Source organism: Scomber japonicus, chromosome 20, assembly GCF_027409825.1.
Source record: "Scomber japonicus isolate fScoJap1 chromosome 20, fScoJap1.pri, whole genome shotgun sequence".
Classification (NCBI taxonomy): domain Eukaryota; kingdom Metazoa; phylum Chordata; class Actinopteri; order Scombriformes; family Scombridae; genus Scomber; species Scomber japonicus.
In genome coordinates this window covers 24,063,151-24,079,060 of record NC_070597.1, presented here as the reverse complement: position 1 = coordinate 24,079,060, position 15,910 = coordinate 24,063,151, and the positions used below count along the sequence as shown (strand labels likewise).

At 43.8% G+C, this 15,910-nt stretch overlaps 1 protein-coding gene across 1 annotated transcript in view; it reads left to right on the top strand.

Moving 5' to 3' along the window:
* The first annotated feature begins 571 nt into the window (after positions 1-571).
* The window catches only part of LOC128381568 (protein shisa-6), a 68,194-nt gene continuing 52,855 nt past the window's right edge, over positions 572-15,910 (top strand). Inside the window, exons 1-3 of the mRNA XM_053341605.1 lie at positions 572-1,101; positions 2,949-3,109; positions 11,436-11,537. Of these exons, the coding sequence (XP_053197580.1) occupies positions 572-1,101; positions 2,949-3,109; positions 11,436-11,537 (793 nt within the window). The remainder of the gene's footprint in view (positions 1,102-2,948; positions 3,110-11,435; positions 11,538-15,910) is intronic.

Here is a 15,910-nt window from a genome sequence, read left to right as displayed (position 1 = left end):
AATATCTGTCAAGTTTTCTGGAAGCTGTGTACATATATAGGAGGCTGTTAATTAATTTGCTGACGTGCCTCTGACGTGAGGATAATACCTAATGAGCCCGTTTGGCTTATTTGTTTCTGCAGCTCTACAGTAACTTTAACTCGAGCCAGAGCTGACTGGGTCTCCAGGATTCAGCACCTCGGACAGCGACGCACCGCACCGCACCGGTTTCCAAGAGCCGCTGTAGCCGGGGAAAGAGAGAAAGAGCCGGGGCATCAATCAGCAGCCCTCCCCGGTCCGGATATGCTGCTGCTGCTGCCGCTGCTGCTGTCCTGCCACAGCTCCGCGATTGCACGGGGTTGCAATGGGCTGTAGTTTGTCCACTGCATAAGAACAGCCGGGAAATGCCCTTGACAACAATCTACACAGAGTTGTATTCAGCATGACAGCGGCGCAGGAGACTGAGCGAGTAGAGGAAGGCTCGGCGGCTAAACTTACACAAGACTGAACCTCCGCATGTTTAATCAGAGTTGAAGCGTCCAAAAAAAAAAAAAAACCTTAAAAAAACATGACTTCAAGAGTTCTTCGCAACATGGGGATAAGACACCTCCTGCTGCTGCTCATATACCTGGACCCGTTGAGCGTCCTGAGCGCAGCCACGGGGGGTAAAAAACCCAAACAGGCGGCCAGGAAGGTTCCCAAAGTCACCGCGGCGCCCACCGTCGCCGCCCCGCCGAAGACCCCGCCGCCGCCGCCCGCCAGCAACCACGACACCTGCCTGGGCTACTACGACGTGAGCGGGCAGTACGATAAATTATTCGAGTGCAACAACACAGACCACCGGTACTGCTGCGGGACGTGCTACCTGCGCTTCTGCTGCGAGTACAAGAAGGACAAGCTGGATCAGAAAGCCTGCAAGAACTACCAGACGCCGGAGTGGGTGCAGACGGCCACCCCGTCACCCATCCCGACCGGTGAGACGTACGATCCGAGCATGGATCAGACCAACACGGCGGTCTATATCACCTGTGGGATCATAGCCTTTATCATAGTGTTGGGAGTGTCGGTCAAAGTTGCATACGACAAAGCCACAGAGCCGCCTCAGGAAATGAATATTCACAGGTAAGTCACTAATAAGAGGCAGGACTCATTAAAAATCATAATGTGTATGCAGGATAATATGTATTTTAAATTGTTCCTTAAAGACTCAAAGTGCTATACAGAGTTCAAAGGTCAAGACTCATATTAAGAGTTCAAAGGTCAAGGCTCATGAGGAACAGGCCTACTCATGCCACATGCTGCAGTTTTCAATATCTCACCATAAAACAAAATATGTATTTTTTAAAGCTGGACTCAATGTGGTTTTTTTTTACCTCCTGTATGAGAAATAATGAGCTACAAATGGGGCTAGTAATGTGTTTAAATGAATGAACAGATTTGTTATCTGAAGAAAAAGCAGACAAGCACCTTTTCAGATCAGATTCTATGAGATTGGCAGCAGATGTTAAATCCCAAAGAAGTGAATCGAAATGAAAGCCTGGAATAATTACGGGGGAGTTAAAAGAGAAGTGATTGTTGTAGGCTGATGTTCATGTAGAGAGGCTGCATGTGTGTGTCTGTGTGTGTGTGTGTGTGTGTGTGTGGGAGTGAGAGGGAAATGATGGCCAACATTTTAGATTTTGATGTTTGTTATGGATGTTTGTATTGCAGATGACGTCTTTTTCCTTCATTTTTTATTAAGCTGGGATAATATTTGCACCCCTCCTCCTCCTCCTCCTCCTCCTCCTCCTATCATCTTTCAATCTAACAATAGCCCCGGATATTTGGCTCATGTGGCGACCAAGTCAAGGCACTCAGCTGTCAAACATCATACTCCACGATCCTCCCTCAATCCTCCATCCTACCCTTCTCTCCCCCCTCACCCCCACCCCCACCACCCCCACCACTCTCTGCAAATCCAGCACGCTGTGTGTCTGGTGCGTTCAGGTTCAGGTGGGGATTTTGACAAGAATGCTTTAGCAGAGAGACGGGGTAGCACGGCCTTCCCTCCTCTCCTCCGCTGGCTCCTTCTTCCCCTCCCTCCCTCCCTCCTCCTGGGGCTTCTCGCCATATGAGAGTTTATCATACATGAGTGGACCACATGTTGTAGGCCGTGCCCACATCAGTGAACAAATGCTGACACACATTATTTCCTCCAGATTGAATAGTTTTCTTTTTTTTTCTTCTTTTTATTGGATGCATTATTCAACACTCGAGCAATCTTAAGACTGTGAATAATGGATAGTGTTAACGTCGAGGCTGTATCAAGGTCGTGTGACATGCATGCACGGCTGCACATTCAATAAGGGAACAGGAAGAGGGGTGGGGGAGAGAGAAAGAGGGGAGGTGGGAGGGGGGTGGAGGGTTAAAATATTAATTTAAAAGCGAAGGTTATGCCGGTGATACATTTGTCGTACAAAAGCTTTGAGCTGCTGCGGCGGCGGCGGTGCAAAAGTAATTTGATTTCCTCTTCAAAAGCGACGCCAGAAAAAGCAAACAAACACTTTTTGAACTTTCTTTCATCACGATTGCCTCTCCCCCCCCCCCCCCCCCCCCCCTCCTCAAGGGCTTCATCCTTCCATATGCACCTGGCGCGGTCTGAAAAACATTCAAATTCAACCCAATTAGACGACACACTCGCACATCCAATGTTGTTTCTCTCGCAAATGAACATTTGTCATGTTCCCAGACTTAAAAAAAAAAAAAAAAAGAAGGAAGAAGGAAGAAAAAGAGAAAGAGAGCAACCCTGAATTACCCACAAAAGCACAAGACTGCCTTAACAATTAGTAGCTATTTGGCGTGCAGAAAACAGACGTCTTTTTTTTTTTTTAAGTTAGCTCAGCTGCACGCAATGAGAGACTGATACAGATGGAGATGATGCAGAGAACAGTATTAACATGTGCTCTTGTCTTTTTTTTGTTTGTTTTCAGGGCCCTTGCAGACATCCTGAGGCAGCAGGGGCCCATTCCCATATCGCAATACGACTGTGAGAATTTTGCAGCGATGAACGGCTCACCCAAAGACAACACACCAGTCAGAACCTCATCCAAGAACCACTACACCCCTGTTCACACCTCTAAATCCAACCACGGTAAGAGCACTCCTTTCCCTCTTCCACTCAAGCACTTAAAAGCTCTGAAGCTTTCACAAGCATTCACCAGTTTATGTGTCATGACTGTTGGTCAATACATAACTCGGAGGCAGATTCTAACAGATCAGCTGTGTTTATTCGCCATATATTCATTATTGCTCGTGCAAAATTCTAGATTGCACTCCAAAGAGCGCCCACTGTGCTCCCCCTCTTTCATCTCCAATGTTAACATCCAGTAATCATCCGATTTGAGCGAGAGAGAACGACAGAGAAAAAGAGGGGGCTGCTAGTGGAGATAATTACAGGCTGGCAAGGTAGTGCGGCCCTGCAGTCTCTGACAGGGTGCATGTGATGACCTCACAGTCACTCAGAGGGGCGAATCAGACGGCAGCCCTACGCCCGGCATACGGCGTGATTTAACCCCACAGTTCAGAAGACAGACAGGGAGCGTAAATCGGTAATACGGACGATGTGCAGGAAAAAACAAAAAAAACCAGGAGAGCAGAGGAAGAGAGTCAGCGCCCGGCAGGTTGTCGGGTAAAGCAGGTGTTATCAGATCGAGAGGCAAAGACACAGATGGAAAATAATGAGATATTAGAAACACAAAGGAGTCGCTGAGATGGAAAGGAAGATGTTTCGCCTCAGTGCTGCACTTCTTAAACAAAGAAATATATCAATGTGGAAAACTTTGGATCAATTTTGCAGCTGTTAAAACACCAAAATGATGTTATATGAAACCATAGCTGCTGCTACTCTCCACTGCATCAATGATGGTTCTTTGGGAACAAAAGATTGGTGTCATCTGATAATGTGTGGCAAAAAAGGGGATGCCCCCTAAACCTCCAACCCCCCCCCACACCCAGTTATTGTTTTGTTGCTAGGCAACAGTGTTCCACATCGATATAAAAACATCAAGCAATTCAGATTTCTATAGAATTGGTAGGCACATTGTCTCTGTCCAGTAGAAACCATGTACCGCTATCTCCACATTCTGAGAAATTGAATTCTTGAGTAAAAATGAAGGATTGAGTGTTCCATTGAGAAAGTTCTCCTACTCTTCAAGCAAAATAAACTATCTAAAAATCCATTTGTTTATCTTAACAATGAATTGTCCCAAAGAAAAAGTCATGAAACGTTGATATTTAGAAGAAACATGTTTATCTCAGGACAGTGGCGTAGCATACGATGACTTGGTTGATCTGGATGACCAGAGTCTTCGATTTCTGGTTTCTTATTCTGCGTGGAATCTGAGGAAGCAGCTGCTTTTGGTCATGGAACAAAGATGAGAGTCACAGAAACTGCACCTTGACTCTGCAAAGTTCAAAGCACATTCAAACACATGTTTTCTCTTCAGATTCTTACTTCCACTACACGCTGTGATATGGAGTTTGTACTACTCTCAGTGGGAAGTATGGATCGTTCTTTGTTTGAGAATGATCTATTTCATTAAAAAACAATAATTTGTGGTTTTGTGTGTGTCGACACAAGTGGCTCTCAAACCTGATTAGTGGATCATCCCTCTCTGCCACCGCCCCCAACTAAAACTCAAGATCTGAACCACTTCATCAGGTTCCCTTCTGCACTTTAGATAATTAAATGTGCCTGTGTCCAGTTAGTATTATAACAAATCACCATTTTACATGATAATCACTCAATCAACCCCCGACCCTTCATCATGGTATCATGATATCATCCAACAAGTGGTCTTACTGCACCAATTGGCCTTGAGGCAACAAAGTTTATGAATATACATGAAAATAAATGATGTCCTTAAACCATCAGTTATGTTCCTTTAGATCGTTTTCATCCCTGGATACATCATTATTATGGTTACCCTCAAAGGACCGGTTGTAAATGTGAGACTATATAAATGTATCTACTTGATGCCATATTACATAATCGCCTCTGCATTCGATTTAGAGATTTTAAATGTATCTATCCATACTCCCCTCAGGCGAATGAAGACGTGTTTCTCAGTCCAGTCATCTTTAAATGTGAGGTTTTCCTCTTTTTTTTGTATCGGCTAGTTCTCAACAGGGCATTTTCTTCTATCAACCTCAACAAGCTTGTTATCTGTGGCGACTAGCAGCAGCCCAATGACGACAGCTCAGGTGATGTGATAGCGATGTGTCTCTTAAAAAGTGGTGCAGGGTCAGGTTGAGGTGAAATTTTGTTCCCAGTCTGGATTAAAATGTGATTTGTCCAGATCCAGATTAGATTCTACCTATTAAGTACATATGATATAAACATTCTCACAGATTTTAGTCTAAAAGTCAAATTCAGTTCAGAGCTACAGTATAAAATTACATCCCTTCAAGCTCTTGCATGCCACCTGGTTCAGCCCACAAGCCTTGAGTTTGACACATGTGATACAGCTATTTATGCACATAATTGTAATTTTCCAGTTATTTTGAATTCAAGCCGTTAAATAATCACATCAATCTTACACTTTCCCTGGTGTTGTGCCACATGTGGTTCTGCTTCCTGAAGGATGTTCCTACCACCAAAACCCAACATTTACACCCACCTTTAAGCTCCTCATTTGCTTCATCAGGAATGTGTCACCACATAATAAGTGTGTGAAAATGTAACCATATGCTGGAAGTGTTAGAGTGTAAAAAAGACGACACCTTATATTGACCTCCGCTGGTTATGACAGATGTGCAAGAATCACAGCACCTGATACAGAACATGTAGTTGGTGTAGTTGTTGGGAGCAAAAGAATCCAAAGCACGCTTGTCTCTAAATAATACATTGTGCATATTTCCAGTTTATTTTGATTTACAGTCTTGTACATCATGTAAACTTGGCCTCTTTCTGCCACACAGCCATATATATATCAGATACTTGTTGGGAACATTATCTCATAGTCACCACCACAGTCTGCGTTCATTCACCCAGCGTCTCTCCCTCTCACTCCCCATCCCTAACGGTCACTGGTCAAACCATGCAGGGTAGCATGATATACACAACTGATACACACAGCTGCACGTGGGCACGCTGCCTTCAGTATGACCTTGCATGCATTTATACACCAGCAATGGTCGGCCGTCACTTTATCTGTCTATCTGTCTCTCTGCTCGGCTCGGCTGGGACTATTTTTGCCTCTCTCTCGCCCAGCCACCGCAAAATAGAACACAACCGAGGCCCGGCTCAGCTCAAGCTCAGTCGTACTCCAAGCCAAACCCCCCCCTCTCCTCCGCTCCCCGCCTTCCCCTCCTTCCCCTCATCAGGGACCGCAGCAGTCCTGACGGGGTTGGACATGAAAGGCAGTGACAGCGCAGGCGAAAGCGTGGTTAATGCGTGCATATAAATTGGGAGCTCCACGACGGTGCTTGTTGGAGAAGGGAGCCCACTTGCTCTCATAGAAAATGCATATTCATGTTCGCCTAAATGGGCATTTGGCACAGAGTGGGGGAGGCAGTTCTCTTAAGGAGCGGGTCCTAGGCTGGAGATGGCACTTCACATCCAGAGGCTTTTTTTTGAGACACTTTTTTTAAATCAGGTGGAAAGACCTCATAAAGCGAGTGGCTAAACAGCCTGGGAGGATACTATCAGCTTATGTCGAGAGCGGGGGAAAACATCCATTTCTCCTTTGATCTTTAACATGTAGTGATGCCCAGTCGCTCTCAGCAGCCATCCCCATGGAAGTATTTCCTTTTACACCCAGAGCTTTGTTTAAGCTCTAAAAATACATGCATGATTTTTTTTCCCCCCATATTGCAGTCCTTGTGTGGTGACACGGTACCCTTGGTGCACTGAAAAACTTCCCTGCATTTCGAGAATGATATATATTTTTTTTTAAAACAGAGCCCAAAGCAAAAACAGTACAGACAGCATAATATGATACCAGCACAAGTGTTGCTATTTTTAATTCGTATCCAGTCTGCATTGTTGTGGGCTCAGATCCACTTTTGGGGTCGGGTCGGGGGGGTGTAAACACAGCGCGCCCTGCAGCCACAACAAGGAGCAGATACCTTTACAGGAGCACGCCTTTGGTCAAAGTAAACAATAACCTGGCTTCTGTGAGTAATGCAGTTTGGCCCACAGCTCTGTTCAGATGGAGTTGATTTGTTTACTGGCGCACCACAGGCAAAGATGTGCCCTTTTCTTTAGGGTTTTTTTTTTTTTTTTTAAGTGTTGCTCGGTTTCCTCTCTGACATTTTCTTAATGTGCAGAATGATGAAATATAGTTTGCAGGTAGAGCGCAGAGAGTAGCTGTTTCCTCAAAGAAGAAAGGAAAAACAATTACTCCTATATAGCGGTGTAGGGAATAGGCAAATTGGATTATGAGTTATTGGGGGCTGCATGAGAATAAGCAAGAAGAAGAATGTTCCAGTGCGTGCTTCAGCCTTCAGCCCGTATCTACACAGTGTGCCGTTTGAGCTCCTGAATGCTACTCGGGGGTTTGGAGCAGTTTATTTAGTTTTAGGGAATGAGCAACCTCCCGCGCTTAAAGGTCAGCTGCTCTGGACAATTAGAGGTTGTGATGATGGTGTAACGTTTCCAGTTTTTTAGCAGCTTTGACATGACCTTCAGATATTTTTTGTGTGTGTGTGCGCGCTCTCCATGAGTTATCCAAACAACAAGTTTTGCCTAAATAACAAAACACTGATTTAATTACTTTAATTATTTGCCAATGGGCACTTTTTTATAATCATATTCAATGAGCCCACCCCTTCACCCTCTCCTTTCTCCAACCACTACCACACACTACCCCACTCACACACACATACCCACACGCCCCCCTCCGCCTGCAACCGCCCTCCAATTAATCCTTAAAGTGTGCAGCTCTAATATCTCCAGGGTGACCTCTCTCGCTCCCCATTGGAATAATCATCACCCACATGTTAAAAACAACATTCCTATGCTGGCTGCGTCAACATGTTTTAATAGAAGCTTCCTCCTGAGTGCACCTGTGTTCAACCCCTCAGCATCTGAGAAACCCCCCCCCCCCCCACCTAATTGCCTCCTGCCCTAGATCTCATTATTGCCCCTTATTATACAGCCTGGACTGTTTGCCCCCTAAGTGTGTGTGAGGAGGTTTCAGGTGTGAAGGCAGGAATCCATCAGGATCTCTTTCCAGTAGCTGTACCAGGTAATTATAGAGCAGTGTGGATCAGGACTTACTGCACTGCACCATTAGTTTCATGAGAAATGAGGAGAAAGGTTAAAAGAAAAAGGGGGAAAGGTGGTATTTAAAAATCAGTGGTGTCCAAGAGGCTGCAGCAGGTATCTCAGAAGAAGATATGAAGACATTATAGAGATGATGTACACAGTTCCATGTCTACTCCAGCAGATTGTCATCTGATAATGCTATAAAATCGGTATACCATGTAAATTACCTCTGCCCGGCTGTGTTAAAGCTTAATCGACCTTAAAGTCGGAGTAACCTCCCCGAATGCCAGCCCATACAGTATCACATCCAGCTTGGTCCAAGATATAATTATCTTATTATTCACATTTCCTTCTCTCTCAGAGGTAATTCTGAGGTGTAGGTGTCCAGTGAATAAGTTTGATTAAAGAAGCATTACCATATGAATCCTCCGTGCCCGCCAGCTTCCGCCAGCTTCCGCCAGACGTTCATTTTCACGGCACATCTTTTGAGGTGAAAGTCACGATTTTCTTTTTGTATCAAGGGCGATAAATTCATGATGTGTAGCCTTCCCCCTGCAGGCTCTTCATGCTGCCTCACCTTAATGAGCTGGGAATGGGGAGCAGGAGGAACAGGGGAGGGGAGGGCATTGGGGGGGAGATTGGTTTTGAAGGGTCTTTCACATTCGAGGGTTGTCGCAGTGGGTCGTGGAGTGGCCTACCAATGACAAAAGGTGACAAAAGGAAGACAACAATAGCGTTTGTAAAAGCTCACGCGCACAATCGGTCCCGTATGACGGAACGGGTAAATAACCCCAACAAATTCTCTATCTGCAGCCGTGAAAGCAGCGCAGGGAGAGGTATGATTGAGTTCAAAGTGCATCGGTATGTGGGTGGGTGAAAACATATTGCTTTTTTTCCACCCCCCTCCTCAAGATCATCATACCACGTTTGCTTGTGTGGTTCACTTTTCCACCATTTCCCCCCTCGATGTGTGCTGGAGGGAACGACGCCACGGGGAGGTTTTCCATTTGACACCATGACACAACTCGAGTGCCGTTGAGAGGGTGATGAAAAGTCCCAAATACGATTTTCTTATATATATGTAACAAGTGTCCTGTTTAACTCTATTGAGGCTCAGTGGTGCATAGCCATTCAGGCTTGTGACCACTTAAAGCGCGAGTCCAGTGACTTCTATTAAGCTGAAAGACTTCTGAGAAACATTTTATAAAGCAGAAAGAAGCCAAGACATGAATTTTACAGAGTACTGACTCAAAATGGACAGTTTGCTTGTATGTGTAGTGTTGAGCTTGTAATTTACATACCAGGCGGGAGTTCCGGTCCTCTGAAATGAGGCCAACACAGAAGTAACTTAGAACTGCGTTCTAGCAAAAGGCCACCAGGGGGCGACCGTTTTGTGTTCAAAAGGACTTCCGTCTCTATACAAGTGAATGGAGAATTCACCAACTTCTCACTTGATTTCTAACCTCAGTAAACGTTTTCAAAATGTGTTTATGGTCTCAATCGCTAGTTTAAAGCCTTCTTCAATGCAGTATGATGTTCATTTGTGAAATTTTTGCCTCCTGATTTTATATTTGACAGTAAAACAGGGTATGCATTAGGGCGTGGCTACGTAGAATCCATGTTTTTATTTTTCCCAGCATTTTCAAGATGACGCTGCCCAGATTCGAAACTATTGGCTTCCGAGCAACAGTCCACAAACCAATGGGTGATGTCACGGATGTTACGTCCATTTCTACTATACAGTCTATCTTACATACTCAGCACTGATTGGGTAGTTGAGTAAATCATTATCCAAGCAATGTGTTTCCATGCATCGATTCTTTAAATTCAAATCCCGGGCTTGTTACAGTAGTAAACCTTAAAATTTGACTCCAGGATTGATTCGGCGACAATCAAGATGATGTTTTTACTTTGAAGCGAAGCATTAAAAGTAGATAATATTGGGTTTGCATCAGCGGCAGCTTCACACAGACTGACAGAAAGTAACAGAAAACAGTGAGGTTGTTATAAGTGAGATCAAGAATCCACCACTACCAATAACATTTACCATATAGAGAGATACTTCCTCAATGCTACACTCAATAGCTGTTGCAGAAACAATGGCCACCATAAGTAGCATCAAATTTGGGGTTTGACTTTATGGAAGTCTTCACGATTATAGCTTTAAAGTCTGTTTAGAGAACTGTGCTGTTGGATGTAACAATGAGTGAGTCAACATGAGCAGGTTGTGTTAGGTTGTCACACGTGTCAGTGGACATCTCAGCTTCTCCAGGTTACACCGCTGGGCAACTTCGGAGTCTGAAATTGTCCCACAAAGTTACTTAAGGTTCAGTTCCCAATGAATACCATCTCCATTTAACTGCTTGAGGCTGTATACATTAACAGGGTTTTGGTTCCTACTGTCATAAATGTTGAAAATAGCAGGATCATACACTTCCTATAGTCTTACTCCATACCATCTTCCATTAGTCTCTTTGCTAGAAATGTGTTAACTGCAGTGACATCACTAATGATTACTCTTGGTTGGTTATTTTTGGATTCATTTTCAGTTATAGTTCAGTCATTAAAATGCCTGTTGCAGCTTCTCAGAACCAAACGTCATGTCTTCAAATGACTGTCTTGATCAACCAAAGAACCAGTCAAAGAAACTAGATTTTTGATAAATGACTCAGACAATAACATTGATTGAATGAAAATCACTAATTAATTTCCTGTTGATCAGCTAATCTACTGATGATTTTTTCCATCTTTTAATCGAGGTTATTTCCTCAGACTTAAACTCCAGAGCCACAGAAGCGTTAGTAATAGTTCACCACATGATGAGTAAACTGATCTCGAAGCGTTCCCCCTTCAAAATAAATCAATGTCTCTTGTGACCCATTGTCAATGCCTTTGGGTCAACCAAAGAGTTTCATTTGAATAATATTTACAAGACTGACCAAGTAGAAATATCCTGTAATTCATAGAGAATAAAGACTGAAAAGTAAAGTTTAGAACAATGTATCTTTTCATTTTCGGCTAACCTTCTTGTGACCCTTCAGATTTAAGTTTTTACTGCGGGACCCAACCCTTAGATTGGGAACCACTTTTTAGCCTTAGTAGATCTTGCAAATGCCCGACTGATTGTATTCATGTGTGCCTGTTTTCACATAAATATTTGTATGTGAATGGTTCTACATCTTGCGTGTGTGTGTATGTGTATGAACAGGTCTCCACTATGGAAAGGAGAGCGTCCGGAGCAGCGGAGGCGCTGAGCTCCACAACTTTATCTCCTCTGGCTTTGTGACGCTGGGTCGAGGCCATTCGAAAGGTAAAGTGCCTTTTTTTCCTTTTCTTTTCTTTCCTCTCCCTCTCTCTCTCTCTCTCGCTCTCTCTCTGTCACACACAGGGAGATTGAATTAACTCTCCTCATCTACAAAATATACCTGCTGAATGCTAAAAACGACCCCCGTGTAATGCCCCTGCCGCTCGCAACACTGGTGATCAACAACAAGACACACAGACAAGAGGTGAAAATGTTTCCAGATGCAATTTCCCTCCTGAGCAATTCACATGAGCTGCCTCTGCATTTTCGCAATTAAATACAAGCAAACATGCACACTTACCGCCGCCGATGGGTGACGACAGGGTGGAGAAGGTGACTCGGAATGCCGCAACACACACACACACACACAACCTCAACACACACATATGAACGCAGCCATTAGCGCGGGGCCAGAGTTTTCCCATGGGTAATACACTGATTAGTATGCAGCCATGTTGGCCGAGCTCTTGTGATTTATTCCCATCCATTTTGGCTCCACAAATCAGATCCTCTATGTGTGTGCGTGTGTGTGTGTCACCTTGCGGGGGTAGCAAGGCGAACTCTTTTACCTGGTACTGTTTTCTAAGGTTTAATTGAAAGTGTGTTTGGCAGGGCAGAGACTGCTTGTAATGCTTCATAGTGGCTGACTGTCATCAATCTACATATATGATGTGTGTGTGTGTATATATATATATGTATATATATATACACATATATATGCTGTCTCTCCACTCTTCTTCTTTGCCATGAAAACCTGCTGATATCCTGTTCATCTTAATAATTACAGCAGCTGATGACCTGTCATTGCTTTTTAATGTGTACGAATTCAGATTTATGCGTCTCTTGGCAGGCATGTGTGGCCTTTTTTTTCCCCACAAGCTCTTTTATATAAAGTATCATGGGTTTGTTTCTGTAGTGCCCACACGCACACACACACACACACACCAAAAAAAAAAAAGAACTGCAGGGGACCGAAATCTTCCCCACGCTCTTTTTTTCTAATGAGGAACCATCATATTTATGTTTACATGAAACGAGCTGTTTTTCCTCCTTGCTTTTTCACATCCTTTTTGTTTTCATCCCTGGGGGGGGGGGGGGTCCGTTTCACAATGCAGCCAGTGGTGGAAAAAAATCTGCTGATAAATTCTCTGTAGACCACTCCCCCCCCCCCCATCCTCATCCCCTAACCCTCTACCAAAGATGAGTAATGAGAAAAGAAGAAAGAAAGAAAAAAGATTAGGTTAGCGAATCTCTGATTCTACTAAATAGATTTTCCCCCCCTCTGAACAAATATCACAATAGCGTCTCTCCAGCGTCTCCGGGTATATACTTGTCACAACAACAGCATGGGGTACGGTTTAGCGTTCGGCATCTGTGCAGTCAAATCTGTGTTTTTCTTGAGGCTGGGGGGGGGCGTGTGGGGGGGGGTAGCCTTTGATATTTCCTCCGCTGCAAAAACAAATGAAACGTGACAGATTGAGATCTTGGAAAAAGGTTCGCCGATGCTTTAAATTCTAGCACAAAAAATGGGAAAAAATAATAAAAATATGTGAAGCACGTGCCAGAGACTCATTTCTTTAACAGTATGTTTCTTTCCAATATCTTTATTTGGCTGCTTATGTGTGTGTGTGTGTGTGTGTGTGTGTGTGTGTGCGCCTAGAGGCAGGTACAGTATTAGAGTGGATTGAGTCCTAAAATCAATGATACACTGGTGTGAAGTTGGGTTTGGACACTGTTGCCGCTCGGTATTATCTTCAGCTTTTTCACTAGCGTTCAATCACTTGAGGGCGGCAGAGGGGAACGAGCAGTTTAACCAATCCTCCCCCGCTCCTCTTTACAAGCACCCTTCATTTCTCTACAAAAGCAGCTGCATAATATATTACTTCTGTCCTTGCCTGAGTGAAGGATTCAAATTGCTCCTACCTACGTACGTTTTTTTTTTTTCTCGACAACACGCGGTCATTTATCTTTCCTCGTTTAATGATTCGCAAATTGTTTGGAGACCTTTTGATCCATCACTTGACCCGACTTTGAATTTATCCAAAAATCCGTGGATGGATTTTTTCTCGTCCTAACGGTGGAAGCGGTGGAAACTGTGGGCTGGTGTGAACTGTGATGCGATGAGAGGGAGTCAGGTTAAGGTTAACAGCAAGTAAACAGTCCGGCTGAATTTTTAAACGGTAGCGAGCTTCATTCTTTTTTCAAGAGGTTTGCACAGCTTGGTTTATTCTGGCTGAGAGTAACAAAGCTGTAAAAAAAAACAAACCAACAACAACAACCAAAAAAAACCCAAAAAAGAAAGCAAATAGATGTTCAGCGGTCCCTCAGTGGAAAAATCCTGTGTCCACGTGATTTAGATGAAAACAGATGTTGTATTCTTTCCTTGTTTTTCTTACATATATGTTTGTTTAGGAGTCATGATGGAGATTTCTGGCTTGGGTAAGCATGGCGTCTGTTGCGGTGCTTAATTATACAGAGGGAAAGTGTGTTTGGTTGTTAATTATATGGCAGACTGTGTGTGTGTGTGTGTGTGTGTGTGTGTGTGTGTGTGTGTGTGTGTGTTGCCTGCAGCCCTTGGGGAGGACAGGTGAGGTCAGGGGGTGTTGCTATGCTTCAGAGCAGCTGGATTCTTCACATCTGTGTGCCAGGGTACAAAACAAACCTGTGCTGAACTCTAAGTGAGATCAGTCAGAGCTGGGGAGGGCAACAAAAATCCAAACTTTCATACAGCGAGAGTCTTTAATTTTTCTAAAGTCCAAGATTGTTGTAATTCACCTTTTATGATTGGTTAATCTTCCCTTCAGCTCACCCAGTGTAATTTTGGATTAAGCTGTGGTTTACTATATTTCCCAGAATGCCTTTCAGCAAGTAGTTGTCACAATTTCTAGGCGACACAGAAATTGAGTTTTTATCTGTGCCCCACTTCCATACTACATGCTAATTCTGAACATATAGTATGTAGAGTGTTATTGGGATTTACTGTGAGGCAGTTATAGGAAATGCATAGCATTTGTCACAGAGATTAGCTTTGTTAGCTGCGCCTCTGCTCAATAAAACTTAGTCTGCCAACAAGATTTGGTGCAACTTTTTCCAGTGGATCAGAATTTTAAATGTTGGGTGCAGCCTTGTTGAGGAGCGAACCAATCACGTCCTCCAAATTAAACGACCAAATATGTTGTTTGACCATGTGACTCCAGAGCAGCATATAAGAGCATCTAGTCAGCAGTAATCTGTAGGACTAATGATGTTTTATGATGTGGTCTGGTGATCTTTAAGCACCATGACCTTCGTCGTCATGGCTACAATAATAAGCGGTCTCCACAGGGCTACATCAGTACCCCCTGAGGCCCCTGGACACTGAAGCTCATGCCCCCACCCAAACAGCTTTTATTTTATTGTGATTGGATAACACTGCTGTCAGGTGGAAACCTTATAACTCACATATTTAGTTTTGGACATACCAGCTGTCTGACAGTGACATCATTATCACCATCAAGAGAATGGGCCAAGCCTTGTATCTTGTGTTGTATTCCTGTAGATCTCAAAAAAAAAAAAAAAATTGAGGACCCCTTTCTACTCAGGGGCCCCTGGGCACTTACCCAGATTGGCCGTAAGGTCGATCTTGCCATCATGGGTCTCTAAGTCCACTATTGGGTTATATCCTCTATCAATGCAACCTTCCTACAAATGAGGAAATTTGTGAATGTATCTATGTCATTTGAACTCCACCACTGCTCCGGGTCATAATTACTACAGACACTCATACACACCACATATGTAACTATGTGCTGTTTATGGCCGACACACATTACGAACCGTTGCGTGATTTTTCTTGGGAGGGCAGTCTTGAACCAACAGGTCATCAAGGTAGACGTGGAAAACCATTAGTGGCAGCATGGCTCATACAGTAGCTCCCCAACCCTACTGAAAGCCAGCATGAGTACACTCAAAGTGTTTTCTCTTGTATGATTGTGTGTCTCCTGCCATGTCGAGTAGAATCGGTGCGGCAACTAACAGCTGTTACACAACGCTGTACCCCATGCTGTTCACAATTTACTATATTGTTCACTACAGAGTAATTGCAATGGCCAATCAATGCTCACTAAAGCTGTAATGATGTTTCTCTGAACATACATACAAACTACCATCATTTACTGCAAAGACATTTGATTTCAATGACCGTTGAACCTGCGTATTGACAAAATAACTTTTTATTTTCCCGTCTGACACTTCCAGTCTGTCAGTTCTATAGAATTCCACGCATACACTATATTGAGTGTTTGATAGAGAACGATTTAAGTCTCAGCCTGAAACAAACTGCAGATACTTATTAGAAAACTTGGCATTCCAACTTCACACATTCGCCAACGCACATTGCA